This window comes from Neovison vison, chromosome 1, assembly GCF_020171115.1.
Source record: "Neovison vison isolate M4711 chromosome 1, ASM_NN_V1, whole genome shotgun sequence".
NCBI lineage: Eukaryota > Metazoa > Chordata > Mammalia > Carnivora > Mustelidae > Neogale > Neogale vison.
The window spans coordinates 98,564,359-98,591,277 of NC_058091.1; the positions used below are offsets into that span (position 1 = coordinate 98,564,359).

Here is a 26,919-nt window from a genome sequence, read left to right on the forward strand (position 1 = left end):
TGGATTTCAAAGGAGTTACTTAATCGGTATGGTCATTCCCTTTACTCTTGGGAGGTTCTTGCTGTGTTCTTGAGGTACTCAAAAAATGACTTTCCCATAATTCCCCCCATTGCTTGCTCCACAGTCTAGGCTTGCCTCCAAAATGGTCTGGTGAAGATGACTGATACCCAAATCAAGGAAACAACCAGAATTGCAGTGGGAAAGTCATTTAAAGTGCAAAAGAGCAAGGCTTCTGAAGTAAAGCTATTTAATATCAGATTTTCAATGCATTTTTAAAACAATCTTGTTTTCATAAAGCTTACCATTTCCTTATGTTCTTTCCTGACTTTGCTTCTCACCTCAATACTTCCTAACCAGGAAGTTTGTATGCGGGATAACTTAAGAATGGAAAAGGCATATCTGTGACTCATGGAGGTGGGGCCCCACTGTGTCAGCCCCTGCTTTCTTTGCTGGTGTAAAATAACTTAGTGACTGGAGAGGGAGAATGCAACAAAGTACACTTGACACCCACCGCCCATCCATCCTTCTCTGGGATACGTACACTTACTTTGGTTATTGACTTAGTGGTTTAATAATTTTCTCCTGCAAAATGTCATCTTGGTGTCACATATGATGACATCTCTCATGTTTGGACAGCTGACAGAACTCTGTAAATACTTTTGTTGGTTTTCTTTTTACTCTATTTTTTTGGAACTAGGAGATAAGAAATTTTAGGTATTGTGCAAGAGGTTTGTCTTAGAGGTTATAAACAAGTTGAGGTTAGAGGTTATAAACAAATTGGCAGTCTGAAGGCTAAATTCAATCTGCCTACACATATTGATTTGCTTATATAGTAGTTTTCTTTAAAAAAAAGCAGTGGTATTTGAGGGCAAAGAGGTAGAGATTTCTCTCATCAGGAGACTAGATAAACAAAATATGGTGAAGGTATATCTTGATAAATAGTAGTAGTTACAAGCAATAACTAAATGTAAAGAAAGCAAATTGATGCACTTAAAAGCATAGTGCTGTGTAGGAAAAAAATGAGATGTACAACGCAATAATGATTATGTAAAGTGGAATACAAACAAAACGATATACATAGTATACACATAAAATTTGCATGTTAGAATGGTGGCATGTGTGGTAGAGGAAAATGAGACCGGGGAAAATAAAAGGTAGTAAAGATAGTCCTCACTTTAAAACTAAGAGAATTAATGGTAAAAATCTCTTTTAGAGAAATGAGAATAATTGCTAAAACAGTTCTCATTCTCAGATAGCAGCAACTGGATCTGAGCCCTAGTTCAACATAATCTGGCTGCTGTCAACCATATTCTTATACTTGGCCTTCTGTAGAAACCCCTTAGAGTTCTAGGACGCTGAGACTAATGTACTAATTTAGGCCTTCTGCAATGCTTACATGAGCCTGAAATTCCTGCCATCTAGTGCTTACAAACATTAGATTTATAGTAGATTAAGAGAAAGAATGGGAATTTATTCAGGCATGAAAAAAGTATCACTGAAACTGAACCCCTTGAAATCTCAAGTTCTATGTTTGTCTCTGCTGTATCAATGTGGCCTATGTTTAAAATTTTAAATATATAATCATCTTCTTTTATAACTTCCCCAATTTTTTTAAAAAGTAATCTCTGCACCCAACATGGGGCTTAAACTCACAACCCAAAGATCAAGAGTCTCATACTCCACCAACTGAGCCAGACAGGCATCCCTATAATTTCTCAAATTTTAATGAAAATTTCATCAAAGTTATGTCAAGAGGCAGCCTGATGACATAAATAGGGTCCTTTTTAAGAGACAGGAAACATATCTTTTTGTGAAAGTTATTGTTAGTCATGCAATCACAGGACAGAAAGGGCTAGGCTTCCATCAGCTGAATAATTCCTTTAACTAGAACTGTGATGTTGAAGAAGTAGCATCTAACTGATTCTCAAAGTTGTTTATTTAATCCAGTAGATGATTTTAATTATATTCAATTAAACAAGAGTTAAATATCGCTAAAAGAACTGTTTCTTATTCTAAGTGCTGTGGAGGATAAAGTGAAAGTGTAATTGTCAGACCTAGAATCTCTGTCCTTCAGTCACTTCTCGTGACTGGGGCGGGGCAAGTCATATAAATACACAAAGCTCTTTAACAATAACACAAGTGTACCAGATCATCTGATTATATAAGTAGTTATGTCTTGTAGACAGAGCTCTGGAGAAGAGATGTGATCTAGAGAGAACGGAGATTGGACCCAGATTTAGAGTGGCAGAGAACAAAGAGAAAGTGCATGTTAGAAAAGAACAAGAACAAGGGTTGGGCATTAGGAACAAGTATGTTATGTTTGGGGGCATCTGAGAGACAGTGGCTAGGCAGAGTTTGTGTTGGACAGTAGTAGGCAGTTACAGAAGTATCTTTCAGAAGTTTTCTTTGCCAGGGCCTTAATTTAAGTAGTTAAGATGAATAAAAATTGAATTTTTAAAATGGATGGAGGTGAAGTTTCAAGAATATAAAACTTCTTTCTTTGTTAAACATAATTGTAGTTTACTAGTATGTGGTAAGTATTGCCCAAAAGTCACCAGATGCCTTCTACTCAGCTGTTGAACCTAAGGTTCTAGATTCTTAAAGTCTGTTAATTATCCTTGAGACTGGCTTTCCTCCTTTGACCTTGCCTTTCCCTTGCTAAATACAAGTGTTAACAATATCAAAATTGTACACTCTAAATATATAAACTTGTAGTTGATTATACCTCAATAATGTTGTAAAGATATAAATTCATACTTAGATATGTTATAGTCAAACTTAAGAACACCAAAATCAAAAAGATCATAAAAGCAGCCCTGAAGAACAAGGTTATCCATACAGAATAGCAGCTGCAATAACAACAGTTACCAGAAGACAGCGTAATAGTATCTTCAAAGTGCTGAGAAGAATATAGAATTTAATACCTAGAGAAACTGTCTTTGAAAAAGAAAGTGAAATATATTTCTAGGCAAGCAAAACAGATTATACTAACAAAAGACCCTTACTAGGAAAATTCTAGAGTATACTTTTAGTAGAAAGAAAATAATTTCAGAAGTAAGGTCTGAGATAGTGATAAAAGAAGTGATTAAAAAAAAAGAGGATAATGGCAAAGTGTGGGTACATCTAAATAAACCTTGACTACAAACTAAAAAAAATGTTGAATTCGTGGAAGTTAAAAAGTATCAAGATAGAATTGAAATATATTATAATAATGACTTAGGAGGAAGTGATAGGATTAAAAAACAAATTTTGAAAAATATTTTTGAGAACATACTTAAGATACAGAGACATAAAAAGGTTAAAAAAGATGTACAAGTAAATAGCAAAAGAAATGGATAAGGCTATATTACTAAAATACCAATAGACATTATGTCATAAAGCATTGCTAGAGATAAAGAAGATCATTACATATTGCAAGAATTGTATTTACCAGGAAAATGTACTAATTCTAAACGTGAATGCAGTTAGTAACATGGCTTCAAAACATGAAAGACAAATTTATAGCATTATTATGCAAAGAAAATAGAAAAATTTATCAAAATAGTAGGAGTTATTAAAACATTTCTTCTTATTGTTAGAGAAAATTGTTAAAATTGTTAGATCGAAAAGGTAAGTCAATAAGCTCATATATATTATAGGATTTAAGTAATAGAATTGTCAGCATTGATAGAATGAATATGTATATGCATCAACACTGGGAGAATTCCCATTTCTTCAAGCACAAATAGAACACTTATAAAGACTGGTCAGTCTTAATAAATTTTTAAAGTCTGGACATCTTATACCATATTTTTCTAGTTGATTAGAATTAGACACAGTTAGAATTCAATTTTAGAACTATTAAAAAACCTCATGTATTTGGAAATTAATATCAGTTAGATGAAATGAACATATTTTAATTGAAATTAAATTAAGTTTTTATTCCAGCATAGTTAATGTGTAGTGTTACATTAGTTTTAGGTGTATAATATAGTGATTCAACACTTAATCAGTGTTCAAGATACATATACTTTGATGCTATTTATTTATTTTCAAAGAGAGAGAGAGAGAGCACAAGCAGGCAGAGCGGCAGGCAGAGGCAGAGAGAGAAGCAGGCTCCCCACTGAGCAAGGAGCCGGATGCGGGACTTGATCCCAGGACCCTGGGACCACGACCTGAGCCGAAGGCAGAGGCTTAACCAACTGAGCCACCCAGATGTCCCAAGATACATATACTTTTAATCCCCTTCACGTGTTTTACCCATCCCCCTACCTACCTCCCCTCTGGTCACCATGAGTTTGTTCTCTGTAGTTAAGAGTCTGTTTTTTGGTTTGTTTCTTTTTTGTGTGTGTGAAATGAGCAAAGTTTTAAAAGAATTTATCTTGTCCAAGAAGAAATAAAAAGAAAGAAAATAAATAAAAACCTTGTCCAAAAGAAATAAAAACCAAATGTCTTTAACCATTAAGGAAATAGAATCACTTAAAAAATTCTCCACGGGCGCCTGGGTGGCTCAGTGGGTTAAGCCGCTGCCTTCGGCTCAGGTCATGATCTCAGGGTCCTGGGATCGAGTCCCGCATCGGGCTCTCTGCTCAGCGGGGAGCCTGCTTCCTCCTCTCTCTCTGTCTGCCTCTCTGCCTACTTGTGATCTCTGTCTGTCAAATAAATAAAATAAAAATCTTTAAAAAAAAAAAAAAATTCTCCACAAAGAAATATCAGGTCTAATTTTTCAGTTTTGTCAAATAAAGGACAGTTAATTCTATGCCTAATGCAGATTCACAGTAAAGAACTAATTCATTCATTAAAAAAAGGCCAAGAAAACCAAAGACACCATGAGTAAGACTACAGTTATATATGCAAAAAAAAGTACTTAGATATCAGTAAATGAAATCCAGCTGTGTATGAAAAAGATAATTGTTAAGTGAGCAAAGGTGAATGGTTCTATAGTATGTGTACACACATACCCCAGGTCTCCTGGAACATTGTTGACTGTATCCCCTAATGGCCATCACTTCCTGGGGTAACTCAAAGTGGTCTAGTAGGATTAGGCATTAGGCACTGGCAGAAGAAACCATTGCTCTATAGGACTTTTAAGATGCGAGATTGGGAAAATCTTGGTCTTATGGCATGATCAAGGGCTGGAGCTCAAGCCTTTCTGTCTGATGTAACAAAATCTTAGCCTTCTTCCCTATTTTTCCATCTTAGCAGCTGTCAGTTAGGAGAATAGTGGCCTATCAAGCCCCCCATAACTGGAGTTCTGGGGTCAGCTTTGTGTTTACAGCTATGCAGTGTGGTACTTCAACAGAATTGACTATCTTAGGGTTTCTATGGTGATGCTGGTGCAGGGGATCAGTCTTAAATAAGTCAATCCTTAGTTCTCATAAAACAGTATTCTACCCCCTGCAAAATGCAAGGTTGATTTTACACTTGAAAATCTGTTGAGTGTCCAGATAAACAGTTAAGCATGATCATCTCACTGACCCTGCTTCCTGCCAGAGGACTAGGTCAGACTGTCCTTTTTTTTTTTTTTTAAAGATTTTATTTATTTATTTGACAGAGATCACAAGTAGGCAGAGAGGCAGGCAGAGAGAGAGGAAGGGAAGCAGGCTTCCCGCTGAGCAGAGAGCCCGACGCGGGGCTCAATTCCAGGACCCTGGGATCATGACCTGAGCCAAAGGCAGAGGCTTTAACCCACTGAACCACTCAGGTGCCCCTCAGACTGTCCTTCTAGCAGTGATCACAATTGAAATGAAACTATTATTTGTGTAATTATTCAGTATCCATTGTCCCAAACAGACCGTTTTCTCCATCAAGGCAGAAATTCCACCTATACTGTTAACTGTTATAATCTCAGTATTTAACAGTGAACCTGGTACATGATATATGTGATCATTGAGAATATGTTGGGTAAAAGAATAAATGGTTGGAAGGTTGAACTGAATGACTTGGATCCCTCCATTGATCTCGTACTCTATAGAAGGACATTTATTCTTTCCTCCTGTAATGATTTCCCCAAGCATGAAGTTTTGCTAAGATTAGTGATCTGTACTGGTAGTTGAGGCTGAATATGGAAGAGAGACTTCCATCTGAGTATTGTTTCTGTGTCCGTTCAACTGATGGAAATACACAGCCTTATGTGCTGCTGGTAGAATAGAGGAGACACTTGATTACAGGCAGAGACCGTATGCCCTCAAATTCTCAAGAGTGTCCGGGAGCTGTTTGTTCCCATCCTCATTCCTTTTCTTTCTTCTCTCCCTGTTACCTTCTGTCAGAGAATTTCCCTCAGTGTGTGTTGGAGATCTCTGATCAAGAGGTGTTGGAATGGTATACTGCCAAAGACTTCATCGTGGGGAAACCACTCACTATCCTCGGGAGAACCTTCTTCATCTATGATTGTGATCCTTTCACTCGGCAATATTACAAAGAAAAGTTTGGAATCTCTGATTTACCACGTATTGATGTGAGCAAGAAGGAGCCACCACCCGTGAAACTGGTAATGGAACACTAGTTCCGAGTACAGTGTGAGAATTAATCTTTTGAGACAGAGGTTTAAGAAAAAGAATTAAAAAAAATTTTTTTTATTTATAAAAAAAAAGAATAAAAATAGAGTCGTGTGAATACCCATTAAAAAATGGGCAAAGCATAGGATACAGATCACTTCACAGAAGAATTCAGATGGCTAATGAACATATGAAAAGACCCTCCTCCATGCTCAGTGCAGAGTCTGGCTTCAGATTCTTTCTCCCTCTCCTCTGCCCCTCCTACTTGTGCTCTTTCTTTCTCTCTCAAAAATGAATAAATAAATCTTTAAAAATAAGAAAAGACCCTCAACTGATAATCAAAGAAAATAGAAAATAATGAGGTCTTGGACTATTTGATTTAAAAAGACTCACGATATCCAGTGTTTGCCCTGATGTGATGAAGTAGACATTTTCTTCTTTTTTTTTTTTTAAAGATAGATTTATTTATTTATTTATTTATTTATTTATTTATGTGACAGAAAGAGACATAGTGAGAGAGGGAACACAAGCAGGGAGAGTGGGAGAGGGAGAAGCAGGCTTCCTGCCAAGCAGAGAGCCCAATCTGGGGCTCAATGCCAGGACCCTGGGATCATGACGTGAGCTGAAGGTAGCCACCCAGGCCACCCAGGTGCCCCTCTTTTTTTTTTTCTTTTAATTTTTAAAAATAATCCCTACACCCACTGTCAGTCTCAAACCTACAACCTTGAGACCAAGAGCCGCATGCTCTACTGACTGGGCCAGCCAGATACCCTGAACTGGTCATTTTCAGATTCTGTTAATAGGAGAGCTAATAGGAAAACCTTTTTGGAGGGCAATGTCGTCATTTTAATTTTTTTTTTTCCAATTTATTTATTTTCAGAAAAACAGTATTCATTATTTTTTCACCACACCCAGTGCTCCATGCAAGCTGTGCCCTCTATAATACCCACCACCTGGTACCCCAACCTCCCACCCCCCCGCCACTTCAAACCCCTCAGACTGTTTTTCAGAGTCCATAGTCTCTCATGGTTCATCTCCCCTTCCAATTTACCCAAAAGCACATACCCTCCCCAATGTCCATACCGTTTTATGGTCCCCAAACCAGATTTTCTAGATAAAGGGATAGGTAATATCTTACTTTGAAAAAATTAAAATGGACATTGGGGAAGGTCATTTTAATTTTTTCAGAGTAAGATATTACCTATCCCTTTATCTAGAAAATCTGGTTTGGGGACCATAAAACGGTATGTGTAAGGATGTGTATTTTAGCATTACTTATAAGTGTAAGGAGATTGGCAGAATAAACTCTAGTACAGTGAGAAGACTGAGAGACTATAAGTCTGGTTAAACAGAAAAAGAGGAAGTCAGTCTTTGCAACGTGGAAAACTGTCCATCACATTTGTGGGTGAAAGTGTTTATGTGCTATGGCCCTGTTTGTGTAAATTTTTGCATACAGCATCTGCTTACCCTTGCCAAAGGGAGTACCTGGAGAGCTATCCCGCCACACTGTTCACTGTGGGGAGTTCCACATGTGAGCATGGGGAGGTGGGGGGGGTGTGAGGACCTTTCTTTTCTTTTTATACTTTGTGTGCTTTTAATTTCTCTTCTTATACCAAACCTTGTATTACCTTTATAATTTTAAAATTTTGATTAAAAAAGACATCTCTTAAAATTCTAGACTGCTAGGGCGTTTTACTGTTCCCTGCCTATTTATTTGACCCTTTTACTTAAAAACTAATGGGGAGCAAACAGAAGCTGATTAATAAATATGTTGGAAAATGGCTTTCTTTCATTGCCACGTAGCTTTCCTTAGAGTTATACTGAACCCAGAAATCTGGTTCTGTTTACCACAGAGTCCACTCTGATCTAAGAGTAAGGTCGTGGTGCTTCTCAGTGCACCCACACAGTAATCGGATAGACTTGAGCCTTCGGAGGGATTCAGCCACATACTTTAGAAATTCAAAGAAGAATTGCGTGTGGAGGCACCTGGGTGTCTCACTTGGTTGAGCGACTGACTCTTGATTTCAGCTTAAGTCATGATTTCAGGGTCATGGGATGGAGCCCCACGCGTGAGCGTGAGTCTGCTTGAGATTCTCTCTTCCACCCCCCCACACTTGCATGTTCTATCTCTCTCTCTCTCTCTCAAAAAAAGAAAAAACCCCAAAACAAACAAAGAATCTCATGCGGGGACGCCTGGGTGGCTCAGTTGGTTAAGCAGCTGCCTTCGGCTCAGGTCATGATCCCAGCTTCCTGGGATCGAGTCCCACATCGGTCTCCTTGCTTGGCAGGGAGCCTGCTTCTCCCTCTGCCTCTGCCTGCCTCTCTGTCTGCCTGTGCTCGCTCTCTCTCCCTCTCTCTGACAAATAAATAAAATCTTTAAAAAAAAAAAAAAGAATCTCATGTGTTAAAAATGACACATTATCTAGCAAATTCAAGAAGTACGTGATGTGTTAAGATAGCACCGAATCACAGCCTGCAAGCACCGGTGCCTGTCCCACACCTTTGGGTCCGGAGCAATGCATCCAGCCTCTTTGGTCTGTGGCCTGTATATGAAATTGGGTGTTAATACCTGTGGCCTGTCTATATATATTACCCCTCTGTGTGTAAAATAAGATCATGGCCCTTTCTTCTCAAAAGAAAGATGTGAACGGAAGGATGAAATTACAGAATTCCTCCAGCACAGAAAGAAATTTGAGAGGAAAGAATTTGAGAGGAAGGTGCTCAGAGGCTTCCCTCCCTATTTCAAAATTCTTTAGCCTCTACTGCCGAGCCCCAGCTGGGCTCATAGTGTGTTGGTACAGAAGCAGAGGCAGTTAGGATCCCACCACTGTGTACTCCTGCCTGGCCTCTAGAGTAACTCAGACGCTCAGGGTGTGGTGTCTCACCCAGGATCCCTCTGTCCATGGCAACTTGTATGCGCATTGAGTCATGGTTTCGCATGTAGAGCAAGTTAGGTCATTGTGCATCTGCTGGAGGCACCAGTCATCTTTCTGCCATGATGGTCACATTACGGCCCAGGAGGTGGGCGAAGAGGCAGTGTTCCAGGCACTACGCCTTGGGTGAATGGAGTAGTCACAGGCTTTTGAGAGAGTACCAGTCGCAGATGGACCGTATAGACTAATCTGTCAATGTGCTTCAATACAACGTATGAAAAGATTTGGGGAAAGTATCTATATGTGAAAAGTGTGGAATAAGCTGACTTTGCTGAGAACGCCTAGTAAAAGGGAGTCAAAGAGAAATAACTCTTCTGCAGTCCACATCGAGGAGAGGAAAATGGCTGCTGAACTCAAGTTTTTAGACCAAGAAATCCTTCCAGATTAGAGTGATGCTTTCAGCTCTTCCTGAAGCCTGAATGAAAAATAAAAGTTCATCCTGTACTTTCACACTAACTCACCAAATAACCGTCATGGCAGAAGTTTGGTTTCTTAAGTTTGCTCCTTTGCTACAAGAGTCCTAATTGGACAAGGAGTCTGAGTTCTCAGTAAAGAATGGCTGTCATCCCTGTTTTGTGCAGCTAACGTCAAGAAATAAAAACACTAGAAATATGGAGATAAATAGGGAAATAGTAGCACGAACCAAGTCCTGCCCTCCTCCACGCACGCACGCAACACGCACACACCCTAGAACAAAGAAGTCACAGACACTTGGGTTTGTCCACAGTAGGATGACCACAAGGGTCAGGATTGGGACCAGGAGTAGGGCCAGGTCCTGCTTTGGCGGTCCTATCAGCAACTCACGAGTCCCTCCTTAACCATAGTTTTGCTTTCCATGGTTTTATTTACCTATGGGCAACCGCAGTCTGGAAGCAGATGAGCCTCCTCCTTATGTATCACCAGAAGGCCAACAGTAGCCTCACACTATGTCACAACACTATGTCATTCACCTCACTTCATCTCATCACATAGGCATTTTGTCATCTTATGTCATCACAAGAAGGGGGGGGTGCTGTACAGTAAGGTATTTTGAAAGAGAGACCACATTCATGTAACTTTTATTACAGTATGTTGTAATTGTTCTATTTTATTAATTATCATTGTTAATCTCTTACCAGGTCTAATTTATAAGTTGAATTTTATCAAAAGTATGTCTGGGAAAAAGCATAATAAATATAGGGTTCAGTCATCCACTGGGGGTCTTGGACCTTTTGCCCTCTGGGTAAGGGGGACTGCTGAACTTTCCTTTCACTCTGAGGGTTACTCTAGCATCCTCAGTCACTCCTATGAGCAGGGATCATGATGTACAGTTTACATATAAAAAGGAATGGAAGATGCAATGTTTTATTTTCTGAATACAGTACATTTGCACATATAGAAATTGCTTTTGAATAAGTGTCTTCTAGATTTCTAAAAAAGAAACTTAGTTACCTTTAGTGTAATTTTAACACAAATTTTTCCTTTAATATAATTTATTACTTTGCTTCTTATATTTCTCCAGGAGCTACCTCCCTATAACGGTTATGGACTCATTGAAGACTCTGCTCAGAATTGCTTTGTTCTCATTCCAAAGGCTCCGAAAAAAGATGTTATTAAAATGCTGGTGAACGATAACAAGGTGCTTCGTTATTTGGCTGCACTGGTGAGGATGACTTCCATATAGTAAGATTCTGTTCTGTCTTCAGCACTGTGCCCAGTTGTCCTTTCCATCTGGAAAGCTGTAGAATAACAGGTGTCAGAGTTGTATGTTATTTAAACAGCCAGGCGACCCAGTCCCCAGCCTTGGGGCAGGTTGGAGAGTATTAGCAGTAGTGCCCTGATCCAAGACCTAGCTCTAGTCTTAGCTCCTGTAAACCTCATTCTTAGACCAGTAATCTCTCTCTACTGCCCCTCAAATTTTGACTGACTTTCTTGCCTTTTTTATTAAGTAATTATGAAAGCCTGACAGAGTCAAATTATTTGTGTACTTGTGTACAACCGAGTGTACTGTGATTTCCTTGAGGGTAGGGCCCATATCTTACTACATTTTATCATTACTTGTGATTTCTAGCTTGATGTATTTTATATTTCTTTTTTTTAAAATTATTATTAATTTATTTATTTTCAGAAAAACAGTATTCATTATTTTTTCACCACACCCAGTGCTCCATGCAAGACGTGCCCTCTATAATACCCACCACCTGGTACCCCAACCTCCCACCCCCCCACCACTTCAAACCCCTCAGATTGTTTTTCAGAGTCCATAGTCTCTCATGGTTCACCTCCCCTTCCAATTTACCCAAATTCCCTACTCCTCTCTAACACCCCTTGTCCTCCATGATATTTGTATTTTATATTTCTTAAATGTAATGGAATTCTACCAATTTAATAGATACTGCCTTTGAGGGGTCATGTGGCTAGTGGATTAAGAGCATGGGTTTGGAAACAGACATAAATTTAAATCCTGAATATTCTACTATTGGCTGAGTTACCTGAGGAGAATTACTGATAGGAATTCAAAGGGTAATATCTTTAAAAATGGAAAACATACAAAAATAGGAATATCAACATTTTATTTAGAAATACGGATATAAATAGAAATTGAAATAAGTTACTTCTGGGAATAGGAATTGGAAGTGTGGGAGATGGGCCAAGTGATTTTTCAAACTGTGTGCATATATTTGGAAAAATAAATATTAAATCAAGACATAGTTGACTATGATATTTTAGCAAGATCTTAAAGCTTTAAATAAAAAGGGAGTTCTAGCAAACTCTAGGCCAACTAGCATACTCCATACCATAAAAATTCTGATTAATGAATATTTTTACATTATTAACAAGTTCTCTCAGTTGGGAGGACTTTCTAGGTTCTGTCAGCATTCTGTTTCTTGACCTGGGCGGTGGTTCCATGAGTGTTCACTTAATGAAAATTCTTTGAACTGTACATTTTAGTTTTTGCAGTTTTTCTTTATGTGTGTTATAGTTCACAGTGAAAGTGTATATATATATATATATATAGAATAAAATACGCTAAGCCCAGACAGCGGGTTGGGGCCTAAGTGAAAATATGGCTAGTGACAAATCTGGGTCTCAGAGTGCCAGTGGAGGGATTGCAGGAAGCTCGAGAAGAATGTAAGAACATGACTTGAACAGTGGTCTCCACAGCAGCAAGCTTGGCCTTCCAAGAAGCCTGCAGATAGCTTATACTCCATGGATGCTGTGAAGAAAATACTCCAGCCTCTGCTCATAATTTATGAGGAATGCACCTATTTTATAAAATCCTGATATTTTTATATGGACTTTGTAGGGCATAGAACATGTGTATGTAGAAGAATAGATGTTGAATTATTCATCACGCACTTAACAAATATTACAGAACGACTTTGGGCTTGGCATAGTTCTGGGCACTGAGGGTACAGTGGAAAACAAGACAGAACAACCTCTGGCCTCACAGAGCTTACATTCCAGTTGAGGATATTCGGGTCAAGTAAACACATCATCAAAGAACAAGTGGTAAACATGCTGTACAAAGTAAAGCAGGAAATAGAGTGATGGCAAAGGGCTCATTTAACAGGAAAATAAGGCAAATGGAGGGGAGAGGGCACACAACTGAGTAGAGACCCGAATGAAGGACTGAGAGGGCCAGTCAGCTGCATGTCTATGGGAATTGCAATTCATGTAGGGGCGTTGCACAGGGAATGGAGGGCAGAGAGACGGGAAGGAAGATGGGATCAGGCACCCACTCACAGCTTTGCAGCCAGTGGCCTAACAGAGCCAGCGGGCTAGAACAGTGGGAGTAGTCATCCATGGTGCAGGTAACAAGGAGTGTAGGTAATATGTCTGCAGACAATTTAAAGATAAACCCCAAAGTTGATGTGCTTCTTACTCTCTTTGTGTGCCTGTAATTCTAAATATCGGCAACATAATACCCATCCTCATAGAGACCATGCCTCCGTACAGTAGAATTTCAGTTACTACATGTGGAGGAGAGGAAGGCGATAACAAATTACCATTAAGCACCCTCCACAGCAATAATTGTTGCAGAGAAGATCCATCAGTGGACGCTAAAATTACTGGAAAACATTTGAGGAGAAACAGGATTTTCATCATTTCAACGTGTGTTTCTTTTTTTTTTTTTTTAAAGATTTTATTTATTTATTTGACAGAGAGAGATCACAAGTAGGCAGAGAGGCAGGCAGAGAGAGAGGAGCAAGCAGGCTCCCTGCTGAGCAGAGAGCCCGATGTGGGACTCGATCCCAGGACCCTGAGATCATGACCTGAGCCGAAGGCAGCGGCTTAACCCACTGAGCCACCCAGGCGCCCTCAACGTGTGTTTCTTAAGATAAAATATTTATCAACTACAAAGGGGAAGGTGGTAATTTTTTTTTCCAATTTATTTATTTTCAGAAAAACAGTATTCATTATTTTTTCACCACACCCAGTGCTCCATGCAAGCTGTGCCCTCTATGGGAAGGTGGTAATTTTTAAAGGGAGAAACCCAGAATTTATCTTCTACCCACATGACCAAAGTCAACATCACCAATAATGAGATCCATCAATATCATGAACTCCTTGATGTACTTTGAGAAGGACAAGAAATTTTTTTCTGTAGTATTTTTGCCAAAGATGTAAAAATGAGATGCACAAGGGACATTCAACATTATTCTTCAAAAGTGTCAAGGTCATGAAAGGACAAGGACAGAATGAGGAACTGTCACAGATTAGAGGAGATCAAAGAGAAAGAACAACTTAACACAATGTGAGATCCTGTGTAAGATCCTAAGTAAAAAAAAAAAAATAAGTGAAAAACAGGTAAAATTTGAATAAGAACTGGGATTTATTTAATACTATTATGCCCTTACCATTTACCATTCCTGTGGTACCATTACTCTTGGTCTGGTAATTGTACAGTGACTATGTCAGATGCTAAGTTGTGAGGAGTATGTGAAAATTCTCTTATTGTTCATGTAACTTTACACTTAGTTCTAAATAAAAACATAAAGACTTTTTTTTAACTTTTAAAATACTCCTGTCAGGGTGAACCATTGTCCCTCCCTTTTCACCCCCTTGGTACAGCCCAGCCCGCCTCTGTGCTCAGAATTTCATATTTTATTCAGTGTGATGGGAATCCTCTGGAGGTTTGAGAGCAGAGGAGTGATGTGATTTGATTTTTATGACTATATTGTGGATGTTTGTTTAACAGGTTTTTAATTGTTAGAATGTCTAATCAAAAAAGTTTGGAGACTGTTAGATTAGGGAATGGTATGAAGAAATTATTTGATTAAGAGGAAACCCAGTGACTTTCTTTGATAAACAAATTATTATACAAGAAATTCCATGTTGTAAATGAAAAGATATGTGCTGAAGTTGCAATTTGAGGAGACTTTAGTCAAGAACAAGCATGTCTGTATTTAGACTTGTTCAATCTGGAATTGGTTTCTTAGGGTTATGTGATCACTCTCAGTGATTTATGTAGGAACAGTCTTATCTACAAGATAGTTTCTCAAAATCAATTTCAACTCTACGACATGTATTGCTCATTCTTCTTTCTTAAATTTTCTTTTAAAAATTATATATAAAAATTGATTTGTTTAAAGAACTAAACTTGCATAACCATCTTAGTGTCTATGAAACTGAATATGCCAGCCAAGAGGTCTCAAACTGTGGGCAGCCTGTGGGCAGAATGTAGCCCACATGTTTTGTTTGGTGCACACAGGGCTTTAAAAGAGTTCAGATCAACATTTTAAAATCAGGGTGGTTTTTTTTTCCAGGTTTTTGCTTAAATTCCAGTTAGTTAACACACAGTGTAATATTAGTTTCAGGTATAGAATTTCGTGATTCATCACTTACATACAACACTGGTTTTCTGTCTTCCCTTGAGAAATGGGAAGATCCCCAACATTGGGCTTACATTTGCACAAGACAGCAGCCAGTCAGAGTTGAGTTGAGGTAGCCTCCTTTAGATGAGGCATCTCCTTTCCAGGCCACCACAGTCTCCCCAAACCCCCACCCAGTACTGTTCCCTTACATTATACTTTGTATATTGGGTTTATATTATATTTTATTGTTTTTAAAAGATTTTATTTATTTATTTTTTATTTGACAGAGAGAGAAAGAGAGAGAGAGAGCACAAGCAGGGGGAGTGGCAGGCAAGGGAGAGGAAGAAGCAGGCTTCCTGCTGAGCAGGGAGTTCACAATGTGGGGCTTGATCAGACCTGAGCCAAAGGCAGATGCTTAACCAGCTGAGCCACCCAGGAGCCCCTTTTTGGTTTATATTTGATACCTAGTCCTGTAGACACTTAAGTTTTGAACATCTTGTACCTTCATAATAACTTCCTTTCTCCTCCTTCCTAGGAATCTCCCATCCCAGAAGACAAAGGCCGCCGATTTGTCTTCTCTTATTTTCTTGCCAGTGACATGATCAGTATCTTTGAGCCACCCGTCCGCAATTCTGGCATTATTGGGGGCAAGTACCTTGGCAGAACTAAAGTTCTTAAACCATCCTCAACCACGGAAAACCCCATTTACTATGGCCCGACTGACTTCTACATTGGTGCTGTGATTGAAGGTAGGTGTAAGCACAGCTTAGCCTTTCCTACTGGCCAAGTGAATGGGTTCTTTTTAGTGGGAATTTAATTCGTTTAACTTGTAAGAGAGAGTTAGACTGCATTCCACCTGAACTAATATTCTTGCATATGTGATACAGTGTCTTGATCTCCTTATGTGTCAGTTAAACTGTAAGTTGGTCACATTCATGGGCCATAGGTGTAGAGCCCAAGCTTCCTGAACACTGAGCAAACTATTGCATATTTGTTTAGAGAGCTATGGAAAGTTCATTCATCTAGGTCACAGACCTATCTGTGACCTTGTCATTAGAAGATCAGTCTTGTTTTACCCCTAACAGCAGGATAAGAACCATAACCAAGCTAAGTGTATTTCTACCCTCTCCCCAGTGTTTGGCCACCGGTTCGTCATCCTTGACACAGACGACTATGTTTTGAAGTACATGGAGAGCAATGCTGCCCAGTATTCACCAGAAGCACTCTTGTCCGTCCAGAACCGTGTTCAAAAGCCAGAAGCTCCTGCAACAGAATTGGAAAAGTATGTTTGATCATCTAAGGTCCAGTTTGGCTTTGATACTTACAAGGTATTTAGGAAGTAGTTCTTGATAAAATGAACAGGTAACCACATTTTAGATTTCAGATTTCCCTCACCAAATGGGAGTTATTACACATACACAGAAGGTTCTTTGGGTTCGTTTTAATAACTAGTAACTTAGAACTTTTTCAACTTCATTTATCTAGCAAATAATTATTGAATGCCTAATATGTATCAGACACTACCACTAGGCCCTTGGGCTTTTATCAGTCGACAGAATAGAAAAGAAGTTGCTGCTCTCATGGAGTTGACCTCCTAAGCGGTAGGAGAGGGAGACAACCAATAAAGAACACAAGTAAATCATACAGTACATGAGGGGATGAATGCTATGGAAAGTGGAGAACGATAAGAGTGATAAAGATTTCTGGAGGGTGATGGTAGGTAACAGTTGATGTGGGGAGCCGGGTACACCTTGAGAAGGTGACAGTGAGCAAACACTTGAAAGAAAAGGAGTGAGGCATGTGGCTATTTGGAGGATGAGCTTTCCAGGAAGAGGTACGGGTGAGTGTGAAGCCTCAGCCTGCCCAGAGTTCTGGAAAGCAGCAGGCTGGTAAGAGCCCCAAGAGTGAGGGAGTGAGAGGAAGAGGAGGAGGTGGGATTAGACCGTAGCCCCGTAAGATGGAGTTAGATCCTCTAGGACCCACTGGGTCTTTGGAAAGATGTTGACTTTTCTCTGAATAAAATGGAGAGCCACTGTGGGGGTTCACAGGAGAGGAATGGCAAGATTTGGCATGCGTTTTACAAGAACTCAGCTGGCTGCTGTGCAGAGACTAGATCAGGAGAGAGACAAGTTAGGACCATGCTATAGTACTCCAGGCAAGAGATGAGGGTGTGTGGACCAGGGGACATGGAGAAAAGTCTGATTCTAGATGTATTTTGAAGGTAGAGCCAATAGGACTTGAGACAGACTATAGAGATTATATAAGACAGTCATCATGAATGACTCAGGTTTTTGTCCTGAGCAACTGGAAGGAAGGAGTTGCCATCAACTGAGATGGGGAAGATGTGCATTGTGGGTAGTAGAGGAGGGGTTTTTTGGTTGTGGGAAGGGTTTCAGTTTTGGTTATTGTAGGAGTGCTGACCACACTGACTCCATCTTTGGCCGTCCATCTTCATGCCCATGCAACATACCCCCCTCAGGACTATGTGTTCCTGGCCCCATGGAGGTTAATGTCTGCCCTGATGAGATTGCATGTGGCTTGTTCTGGTCTTCCCTAAAGTAGTGAACAGAAGGCCCCACTTTAGGTAGCTAGTAGAAATGGCTGGCCCACAGAAGGCCCCGCTTTAGGTAACTAGTCAGATGTCTGGCCCACCGAAGACCCCACTTTAGGGAATTAGTAGAGATGGCTGGCCCACAGAAGGCCCCACTTTAGGTAATGAGTCAGATGGCTGGCCCACAGAAGGCCCCGCTTTAGGTGACTAGTCAGATGGCTGGCCCACAGAAGGCCCCGCTTTAGGGAATTAGTAGAGATCCTTTGGTGCACAAATGGCGCCACTTTAGATAGCTGCCCTGTGACCTCACCACCATGCCCCTTGCTCCATAAAAGCTGGGTATTGAAGTCCTGACTATGTGGAGAAGAAGGGCAGAGAACAGCCGAGTGCTGCCTGGCTCATCCCGTCTGACTCCATCTCCCCGATCCCCCCTGTAAGTTACCCTGAAAGAAACTGTAAATGGCTGGAGTGGCTTGCTTTGGTTTTCAGTCTTAAAGAGCCTTTCCATTATAGAGGGTACTTTGCTGACCCCCTTCCCTCTTCTAACAGTATCCTGGGTTTAAGGTATCTATCATATCCAGATGGAGATATTAAGGAGGCCATCAGATATAGAAATCTGGCTTACAGGCAGGAGGTCTGGGCTGGGGATGTAAATGAGGAAGTTGCTGGCTTGTAGATGAATTTCAAGCCACAGGACCGGGTGAAATCTCTGAGGGAGCAGTGGAAGTAGAAAAGCTCCCAGGTCCGGGCTGATGTCTTCCCACAGTAAGTGCTGAGAGAGGAGACTGGGAAGTCAGCTCGTGAGGCAGGAAGAAAAGCAAGTGGGCGTGATGGCCTGGAAGTCAGATGAGGGATGTGCAGGTCATCTTCCCTCTGGCGTGGGGCTCCAAACTCTTAAAGCAACCACACCAATCTTAATAATCGACAGGAAAATTTACCATTCTGCAACCTTTAAAAATTTCTGTCAAAACATGAAAAACTCTGATGGTTCTGTATGTATAAGGAAGTGAAAAAATAGTAAAACTAATTTTTATTTAGTACACTGTAATTTAAAACAAAGGCGGGACACCTGAATGGCTCTCAGTTGAGCAAGCGACTCTTGGTTTCGGCTCCGGTCATGATCTCAGGTGCATGAGATTGAGCCCCTTGTTTGACTACACACTCCTGCAGAGAGTCTGCTTGAGATTCTCTCTTCCCGTCCCTCTGCCCCTTCCCCTACTTGCATGCACACTTGCTCTAAGATTAGTCTAAAAAAAAAATAATAAAATGTTGGCAACATCAAGAATTAAAGTGTTTTACTTCTTTGTAGAATAAACTTGCCGAGACAAGGTTGAACAGTGCTTGCCTCATTCTTGTCACAAAACCAGAGCAAAAATCTTTTCCATGCCTTGGCAAATTGGCATATTCCTTTCTAATTTTGGATCAGCTTTCAACATTTTATTATTTTTGCTTTCTATGTTGTGAAATATCTCCTTGCGTTCCTTTAATAACTTCTGAGAGTTCTTTTAATGTGAAGTTTCTCGCTGCATCTGGGAGATGCTTGTCCTTTCCATGCACCCACTGTCCTCATTCAGGCCCTAAGTTGCCCTTCTCCCAGCTGAGTGCTGTCCCCACTGGTGGTGGTGTCCTCATTCCCAGTCCTCATTCCCATTCTTCTGTACCTCCATTGTGTTAGATTCAACTTCACATCCAGTGTTAGCCCTTTTTGTGTCTTTGCTTCACTTTTACTTTTCTTTGCCAATTTCCTCTCTCAATGATGTATTTCAAATATACTCTGGGGTCTAGCTCTGAGCTAAAAAACAGATACCCAGAAGCCGGTCACTGACAGACTTGAAACAAATGAGATGATTGTTGGTGATCAATGTGCATGAGTTGTTTACGTGGTGGTCGGTGCACTGACCAGGCAGACAGGGAGTCTGTGCTTCCTGTAATCCCTCACAGTTAATAAATGTGGTAACTGAAAGTTGAACCATGTCCTTGAGGGGCTGGGTTATTTAACAGTGTTAACTGAAATTCCCACTTATCAGAGCCTTGCAAAGGGACAGCTGCCTGTATGTCAATGAAGACAGAAGGACTCATTGTGTCAAATGGGGATTTAACAATGTGGGGGCGTCCAAGTGGGATTCCCTCCATTTCAGTGGAATGGAAAGGGCAGGGAAATCCAATGGGAGGGGATTTAAGAGAGTGGGAGGATGGTAGCTACTTGTGGTGAGCACAACATAAGGTATAAACTTGTTGACCACTATGTTGTGCACCTGAAACTGTGTGTCAACTCTGCAGAAATAAAATTAAAGAAAAAAAATAATGTATGGGAGGAGAGGAATTTGAGACCAGAAGTACAGACCGCTTTTTTGAGGAATTTTTTGTGCAAAGGGGAAGAAACAGCGGCAGTAGCTGACAGAGGAACAGGAGAAGTTTTTGCTTATTTTTAAGATAAAATGAACAACAGCATGTTTATACGTACATGGGAATGATTATGCTGACCTCACAGATCCCAAAAGGATCTCAGGAGCCTCCAGGAGTCCTGGAATTACTCTTGAAAACCTAGATCTATGACAACAAGCAGGAAGGTGGAGTGTGTGTGTGCAGCACCTGGAAGGTGGGTGGGTATGGTTGAGGGGCCCTTCTGGGTGTTTTGTTTTCAGAGTCTTAGTGCCATAAGAAGAATAAGGACAGGGACGTGTTGGAGGTTTCAGGAGAGAGGAAGAGTTGTGATTCATACCATTCTACTGACTATATCAATAAAATATAAAAATAAAATGAAAATAAATGCATACCATTATTTTATCTACTAAGGAATTATCAATTATAAGTGACCTTCACCATTAATTTAAAAATGCCTCCTACTTCCAGACATATAAAAGGTGTGAAACAACTGTCACAGGCCTAATGAAATATGGCAGCTCTCTAGGGAAGTGGGAGGCGCATGTTCCGGAGAAGCATGGTTTGGTGACTGGGCAGCCTTAAGGGCCGAGGGAAGATTCATGGTCATATATCTAATTCATGTGCTTCTCAAAAGTTTTTTTTTCTGTAATTTCCCCATGTCTATGCAAATACCAGCAACACTGGAAAGCTTTTTTTTTTTTTTTAATTTCTTTTCAGCATAACCGTATTCATTGTTTTTGCACCACACCCAGTGCTCCATGTAATACGTGCCCTCCTTAATACCCACCACCTGGCTCCCCCAACCTCCAAACCCCCCTGCTCCTTCAAAACCCTCAGGTTGTTTTTCAGAGTCCATAGTCTCTCATGGTTCACCTCCCCTTCCAGTTTCCCTCAACTCCCTTCTCCTCTTCATCTCCCCATGTCCTCCATGTTATTTGTTATGCTCCGCAAATAAGTGAAACTATATGATAATTGACTCTCTCTGCTTGACTTATTTCACTCAGCGTAATCTCTTCCAGTTCCATCCATGTTGCTACAAAAGTTGGGTATTCATCCTTTCTGATGGAGGCATAATACTCCATAGTGTATATGGACCACATCTTCCTTAACTGGAAAGCTTTTTGCCTTGGCATGCTACCAGTAGACTCTTTTTTCTTTTCCCTCATTTATAATGATGAAAAGACAGTGTGTGGCACTCAGGTTAAGATACCGATAAAGGACAAGGGGCGTTAGAGAGGAGTAGGGAATTTGGGTAAATTGGAAGGGGAGGTGAACCATGAGAGACTATGGACTCTGAAAAACAATCTGAGGGGTTTGAAGTGGCGGGGGGGGGGTGGGAGGTTGGGGTACCAGGTGGTGGGTATTATAGAGGGCACGTCTTGCATGGAGCACTGGGTGTGGTGAAAAAATAATGAATACTGTTTTTCTGAAAATAAATAAATTGGAAAAAAAATCGTTTAAAAAAATAAAAATTAAAAAAAAAAGATACCGATAAAAATAAAGAGAAATTCAAGTTCTGAGTTAAGCGGTCCATCACCATCCCTGTTTTGACCCTTTTCTTCCCTCCCTTCTCTCATGATGGGTCAGATAGTGAGGGAAAATGCCTGAAGGTAGTATGAATCCCAGTGCCACACCTTCCATGTCTTCTAGCCATTCTGACTTTGGTTTCTAACGCTTCCCATCTGATCAAGAACCCGCTCCAAGGAGATACAGATCCTTTATTTGATGAATCATTGCTAAGAATCATGAAAGGGGATCTTGAGTACTTGTCAGACCTGAATACTTCTTTTGTCAAGTGTCAATCAGAGAATGATAATATTTGGAGTTAGCCATTTTCTTTCTCTGAGCCAGAAAATTAAAAAGTGCACAGGTAATTGATTATTGTCAGTATCTGAAGTTCCTTTTGGGTTTTGGGTCCTTGTTGCAGTATATGGACCTCAGACTTAGAAAAAGACAAATGCTCATAAGTCCACACCTCTACACAAAAGCCCTGTGTATTCCTATATCCTTGCTTAACCAGCATCCCCTTTTGTGCTGTCATTTTCAAGAGGAGGCCTCTCCCCTGCTCAGTGAGCTTTTTCATCCTTTTTCAGTTTTAGCCACTTTTTCCATACAGACATTCCCAACTGCTCTTATTTTTTTTCCTGTTTTCTTTATGCCCCAAGTTCTTCCATATTCAATTTGCAGTTGGTCTCAAATATGAGACCAAATGATCCAAGGTAAGTTCCTTCAGTTTTCTCCTTAGAGAATTCCCGAACTATTACTCCTCTTTCTTTACCTTCTTATCAAAGATAAGTAGCTCCCATTTCTCCAGATATAATTATTCTGTTTTGGGTCTGTAACCACCTCCGTTCTGCCTGCTTCAGCATCCATGCTTCATAAACTGCTTCCATGAAGGTCATCGATCACTTCCAGATTTAAATGGTCTCTTGTCATTTTTTCATTAATTCAACGGATATATGAGCTTGTGGCTTGTGCCAGACCTTATCATTCATATATATATATATTTGCTCGAGCAAATATATGAGCGTGTAGGGAGCTCATAGTGTAGGACAGGATGGCAAAAATTTTTAGTAAGGAGACGGGTAGTAAATAGTTTAGGCTTTGTGGGCCATACCATCTCTGTTGGAACCACTCAACTCTGCCCTTCCAGGGTGAAAGAAGCAGTCGTAGGCAATGTGTAATGAAAGTGTGGCTGAATGACAATTAAACTTTCTTTAGAATAGTTTGCCAAGTCCCTGGTCTAGTGTTTAGCCTTTTTTGATCTACATGTAAGTCACTTTTTACCATCCCCCCTCCTTTATTTACTCTAAGACTTTTCTTAAAAAATTTTAGCAATTGGTGCTTTGCTAGTTTCAGGTGTTTAATATACTCAACTATTCTGTACATTACTGGGTGTTAATCAGCATTTGTCTATTGATTTTTGTATCCTATGACCTTACTGAATTCTGTATCAGTTCTAGTAGGTTTTTTTGGTGGAGTTTTTAGGGTTTTCTATAAATAGTATCATGTCATCTGCAAGTGTGACAGTTTAACTTCTTCCTTACCAATTTGGATGCCTTTTATTCCTTTGTCTTGTCTAATTGCTATGGCTAGCACTTCCAGTACCATGTTGAATAAAAGTGGTGAGAGTGGACAATTCTTGTCTTATTCTTCATCTTAGGGGAAAAGCTCTGTTTCTTACCACTGAGTATGATATTAGAGGTAGAGATGTTGAGGGTTTTTATCGTGAATGGATATTGTACTTGGTCAAATGTTTTTATTGCATATATTGAAATAATCATATGGTTTTTATCCTTTTCTCTTATTGATGTGATGTATCACATTGATTTGTGAATATTGAGCCATGCTTGCATCCTGGGAATAAATTCCACTTGATCATGGTGAATGATTTTTTTTTTTTAATGTTTTGTTGGATTTGGTTTCCTAATACTTTTTTGAGGAATTTTGCATCTATGCTCATGAGAGCTATTGGCTTGTAGTTTTCTCTCCCTCTCTCTTTTTTTGTAATGTTTTTATCTGGTATTGGTATCAGGGTAATGCTGGCCTTATGGAATGAATTTGGAAGCTTTCCTTGCTCTATTTTTTTTTCTTTGAAGATTTTACCTATTAATTTGTCAGAGAAAGAGATTGAGAGAGAGAGAGGGAGAAAGCACAAGCAGGGAGAGCAGCAGGCTGAGAGAGAAGCAGGCTACCCACTGAACAAGGAGCCTGATGTGGGACTCGATCCCAGGATCCTGGAATCATGACCTGAGCTGAAGGCAGACATTTAACACACCAAGCCACCCAGGCATCCCGATTTTTTTTTAATAGTTTGAGAAGAATAGGTATTAAGTCTTCTTTATTTTTTAAATTTATTTTTATTTATTCAACTAACAGACATATAATACATCATTAGTTTTTGATGTAATGTTTAGTGATTCATTAGTTGCATATAACACCTAGTCTCCTTTAAATGTTTGGTAGAATTGGAGTGCCTGGGTGGGCTCAGTCAGTTAAGTGTCTGACTGAATCTTCACTTGATCTTAGCCAAAACGTTGTGAAGCGGTAAGTGTCCGACTCTTGATTTTGGCTCAGTTCATGATTTCAGGGCTGTGAGATTAAGCCTCACATCAGGCTCCTTCCTGAGCGTGGAGCCTACTTAAGATTCTTTCCCTTTCCATCTGCTCCTCCCCCACACCACCCTCTCTTAAAAAAAAAAAAAAAAAAAAGAAATTGGTAGAATTCATGTGAAGCCATCTGGTCCTGGACTTTTCTTTGTTGAGGGTTTTTTGGTTACTGATTCAATTTTATTGTTGGCAGTCAGTCTGTTCAAATTTTTACTTCTTCTTGATTCAGTTTTGGGAGATTATATATTTCTAGGAATTTATCTATGTCTTCTAGGTTGTTTGATTTGTTAGAGTATTATAAAAAAATTATACGCCTTTCCAGTCCTTTGAATTTCTGTGGGGTCCACATCCATTTTTTTTTAATTGAATCTGGCTAAAGGTTTATCAGTTTTGTTGATCTTTTCAAAGATCCAGTTCCTGGTTTCATTGTACCATTCTAGTTCATTTCTGCCCTAATCTTATTATTTCCCTTTATTGGTTTAGAGTTTTGTTTGTTCTTTTTCTGGTTTCTTTAGATTTAAGGTTAGTTTGTTTATTTGAGATTTCTCTTGCTTCTTGAGTAGGCCTTAGAAATGCTTTTGCTACATCCCAAAGATTTTAGACCATTGTGTTTTCATTTTCATTCATCTTTATGTATTTTTTATTTGCTCTTTGATTTCTTGGTTGACCTAGTCATTGTTTAGTTGCATGTTATTTAACCTCCACGTATTTGTGTTCTTTTCAGATTTTTTTTTTCTTGTGGTTGATTTCTAGTTTTACGGTACTGTGGTCAGAAAAGATGCATGGTATGACTTCAGTCTTTTTGAATTTGTTGACACTTGTTTTGTGGCCAAACATATAGTCTCTCTGGAGAAAATTCCATATGCACTCAAAAAGAATGTGTAATCTGTTTTAGGATGGAATGTTCTGAGTATATCTCTTCAGTCCATCTGGTCTAGTGCGTCATTCAAAGCCACTATTTCTTTGTTGAATTTGTTTGGATGATCTATCTGTTGATGTCAGTGGGGTGTTAAAGTCCCTTACTATTATTGCATTATTATTGTTTACTTCCTTTATGTTTGTTTTAACTGGTTATGTTATGTTGGTGCATAAATATTTATAATTGCTATATCTTCTTGTGGGAGTATTCCCTTTATATAGTGTCCTTCTTTGTCTCCTCTCACAGTCTTTGTTTTAAAGTCTGTTTTTTCTGGGGCACCTGGTGGCTCAGCTGGCTAAGCGTCCCACTCTTGGTTTTGGCTCAGAGTTGTGAAGTGACCTCAGGGTCGTGAAATTGAGCCATATATCAGCCTCCCCCACTCAGCAAGGAGACTTCTACCCTCTCCCTTTGCCTCTCTCCCTGCTTGTACACTTTCTCTCAAATAAATCTTAGAAAAAATAATAAAATCTATTTTGTCTGATATAAGTATTGCTACTTTGGCTTTCTTTTCACTGCCATTTGGATGAGAAATGCTTTTCCATCCCTTCACTTAATTTGCATGTGTCTTTAGATCTGAAATGAGCCTTTTATAGCCAGCATAATATATAGGTGGATCTTGCTTTTAGTTTTTATTTATTTTTTAATTTTTTTAAGTAGGCTCCATGCCCAGTGTGGAGCCCACTGTGGGGCCTGAACTCACGACCCTGAAATCAGGAACTGAGCTGAGATCAAGAGTAGGACACTTAACTGACTGAACCACCCAGGCACCACTGGGTCTTGCTTTTCTGTCCATTCCATCACCCTATGTCTTTTGATTGGAGCATAGTCCATTTACATTCAAAGTGATTACTGATGGATATGTGCTTATAGCCATTCTGTTCCTGTTTTATGACTGTTTTTGTATTTCATCTCTGTCCTTTCTTCTCTTGTGCTCTGCTCTCCTGGTTTGCTGGCTTTCTTTAGTGATATACTTGAATTCATGTCTCTTCATTTTTTGCATATCTGTTACCAGGTTTTGATTCGCAGCTACCATTAGGATTGCATATAGCATCTGCAGGTAGCACTCTATATTATGCTGATGTTCACTTAAGTTTGAACCCATTCTAAAAGCACTAAATTTTTGCTCCTCTCCCCTCCATGATTAGGTGTATGGTATCGTATTTAACATCCTTTTATTTTTTTAATTCCTTAACTAATTTGTATAGATATGCTTAATTTTACTGCTTTTGTGCTTCCTTCTTTTTTAAAATCCTACTTATGGTTTTTCCTTTTCATTGGAAGAGTCCCCTTTAACATTTCATGCAGGGCTGATTTAGTGGTGATGAATTCCATTACTTTTTGTTTGTCTGAAAAACTCTCTCTATCCTTAATGATAGCCTTGCTGCACAGAGTTCTCTTGAATGCAGGGTTTTCTTCTTTCAGCTCTTTGAATATATGCCTTCTGGCCTTCAGAATTGCTGCTTAAAAATTAACTGATAGCTTTATAGGGATTCCTTTGGATGTAACTGTTTTCGTTTCTCTTGCTGCTTTTAGGATTCTCTTCATTATTACTTTTTGCCATATTAATTACTATGTGTCTTGATGTGGACTTCCTTAGGTTGATTTTGTTGGGGCCTTCCCATGCCTCCCGGTTGTAGATTTCTGTATCCTTCCCCAAATTCAGGAAATTTCCAGCTATTATTTCTTCAACCACATTTTCTTCCACTTTTGATCTCTCTTTTCCTTCTGGGATTCCTATAACCTGGATG

General features: G+C 39.6%; 1 protein-coding gene across 3 annotated transcripts in view; it reads left to right on the forward strand.

Annotated features, from left to right (window-relative positions):
• EFHC1 (EF-hand domain containing 1) overlaps positions 1–26,919 on the forward strand; it is a 67,916-nt gene that overhangs the window by 25,642 nt on the left and 15,355 nt on the right. For all 3 annotated transcript variants that reach the window (XM_044252827.1, XM_044252817.1, XM_044252836.1), the window contains 4 exons: positions 6,249–6,469; positions 10,911–11,051; positions 15,743–15,956; positions 16,342–16,489. In XM_044252827.1, the coding sequence (XP_044108762.1) occupies positions 6,249–6,469; positions 10,911–11,051; positions 15,743–15,956; positions 16,342–16,489 (724 nt within the window). The remainder of the gene's footprint in view (positions 1–6,248; positions 6,470–10,910; positions 11,052–15,742; positions 15,957–16,341; positions 16,490–26,919) is intronic.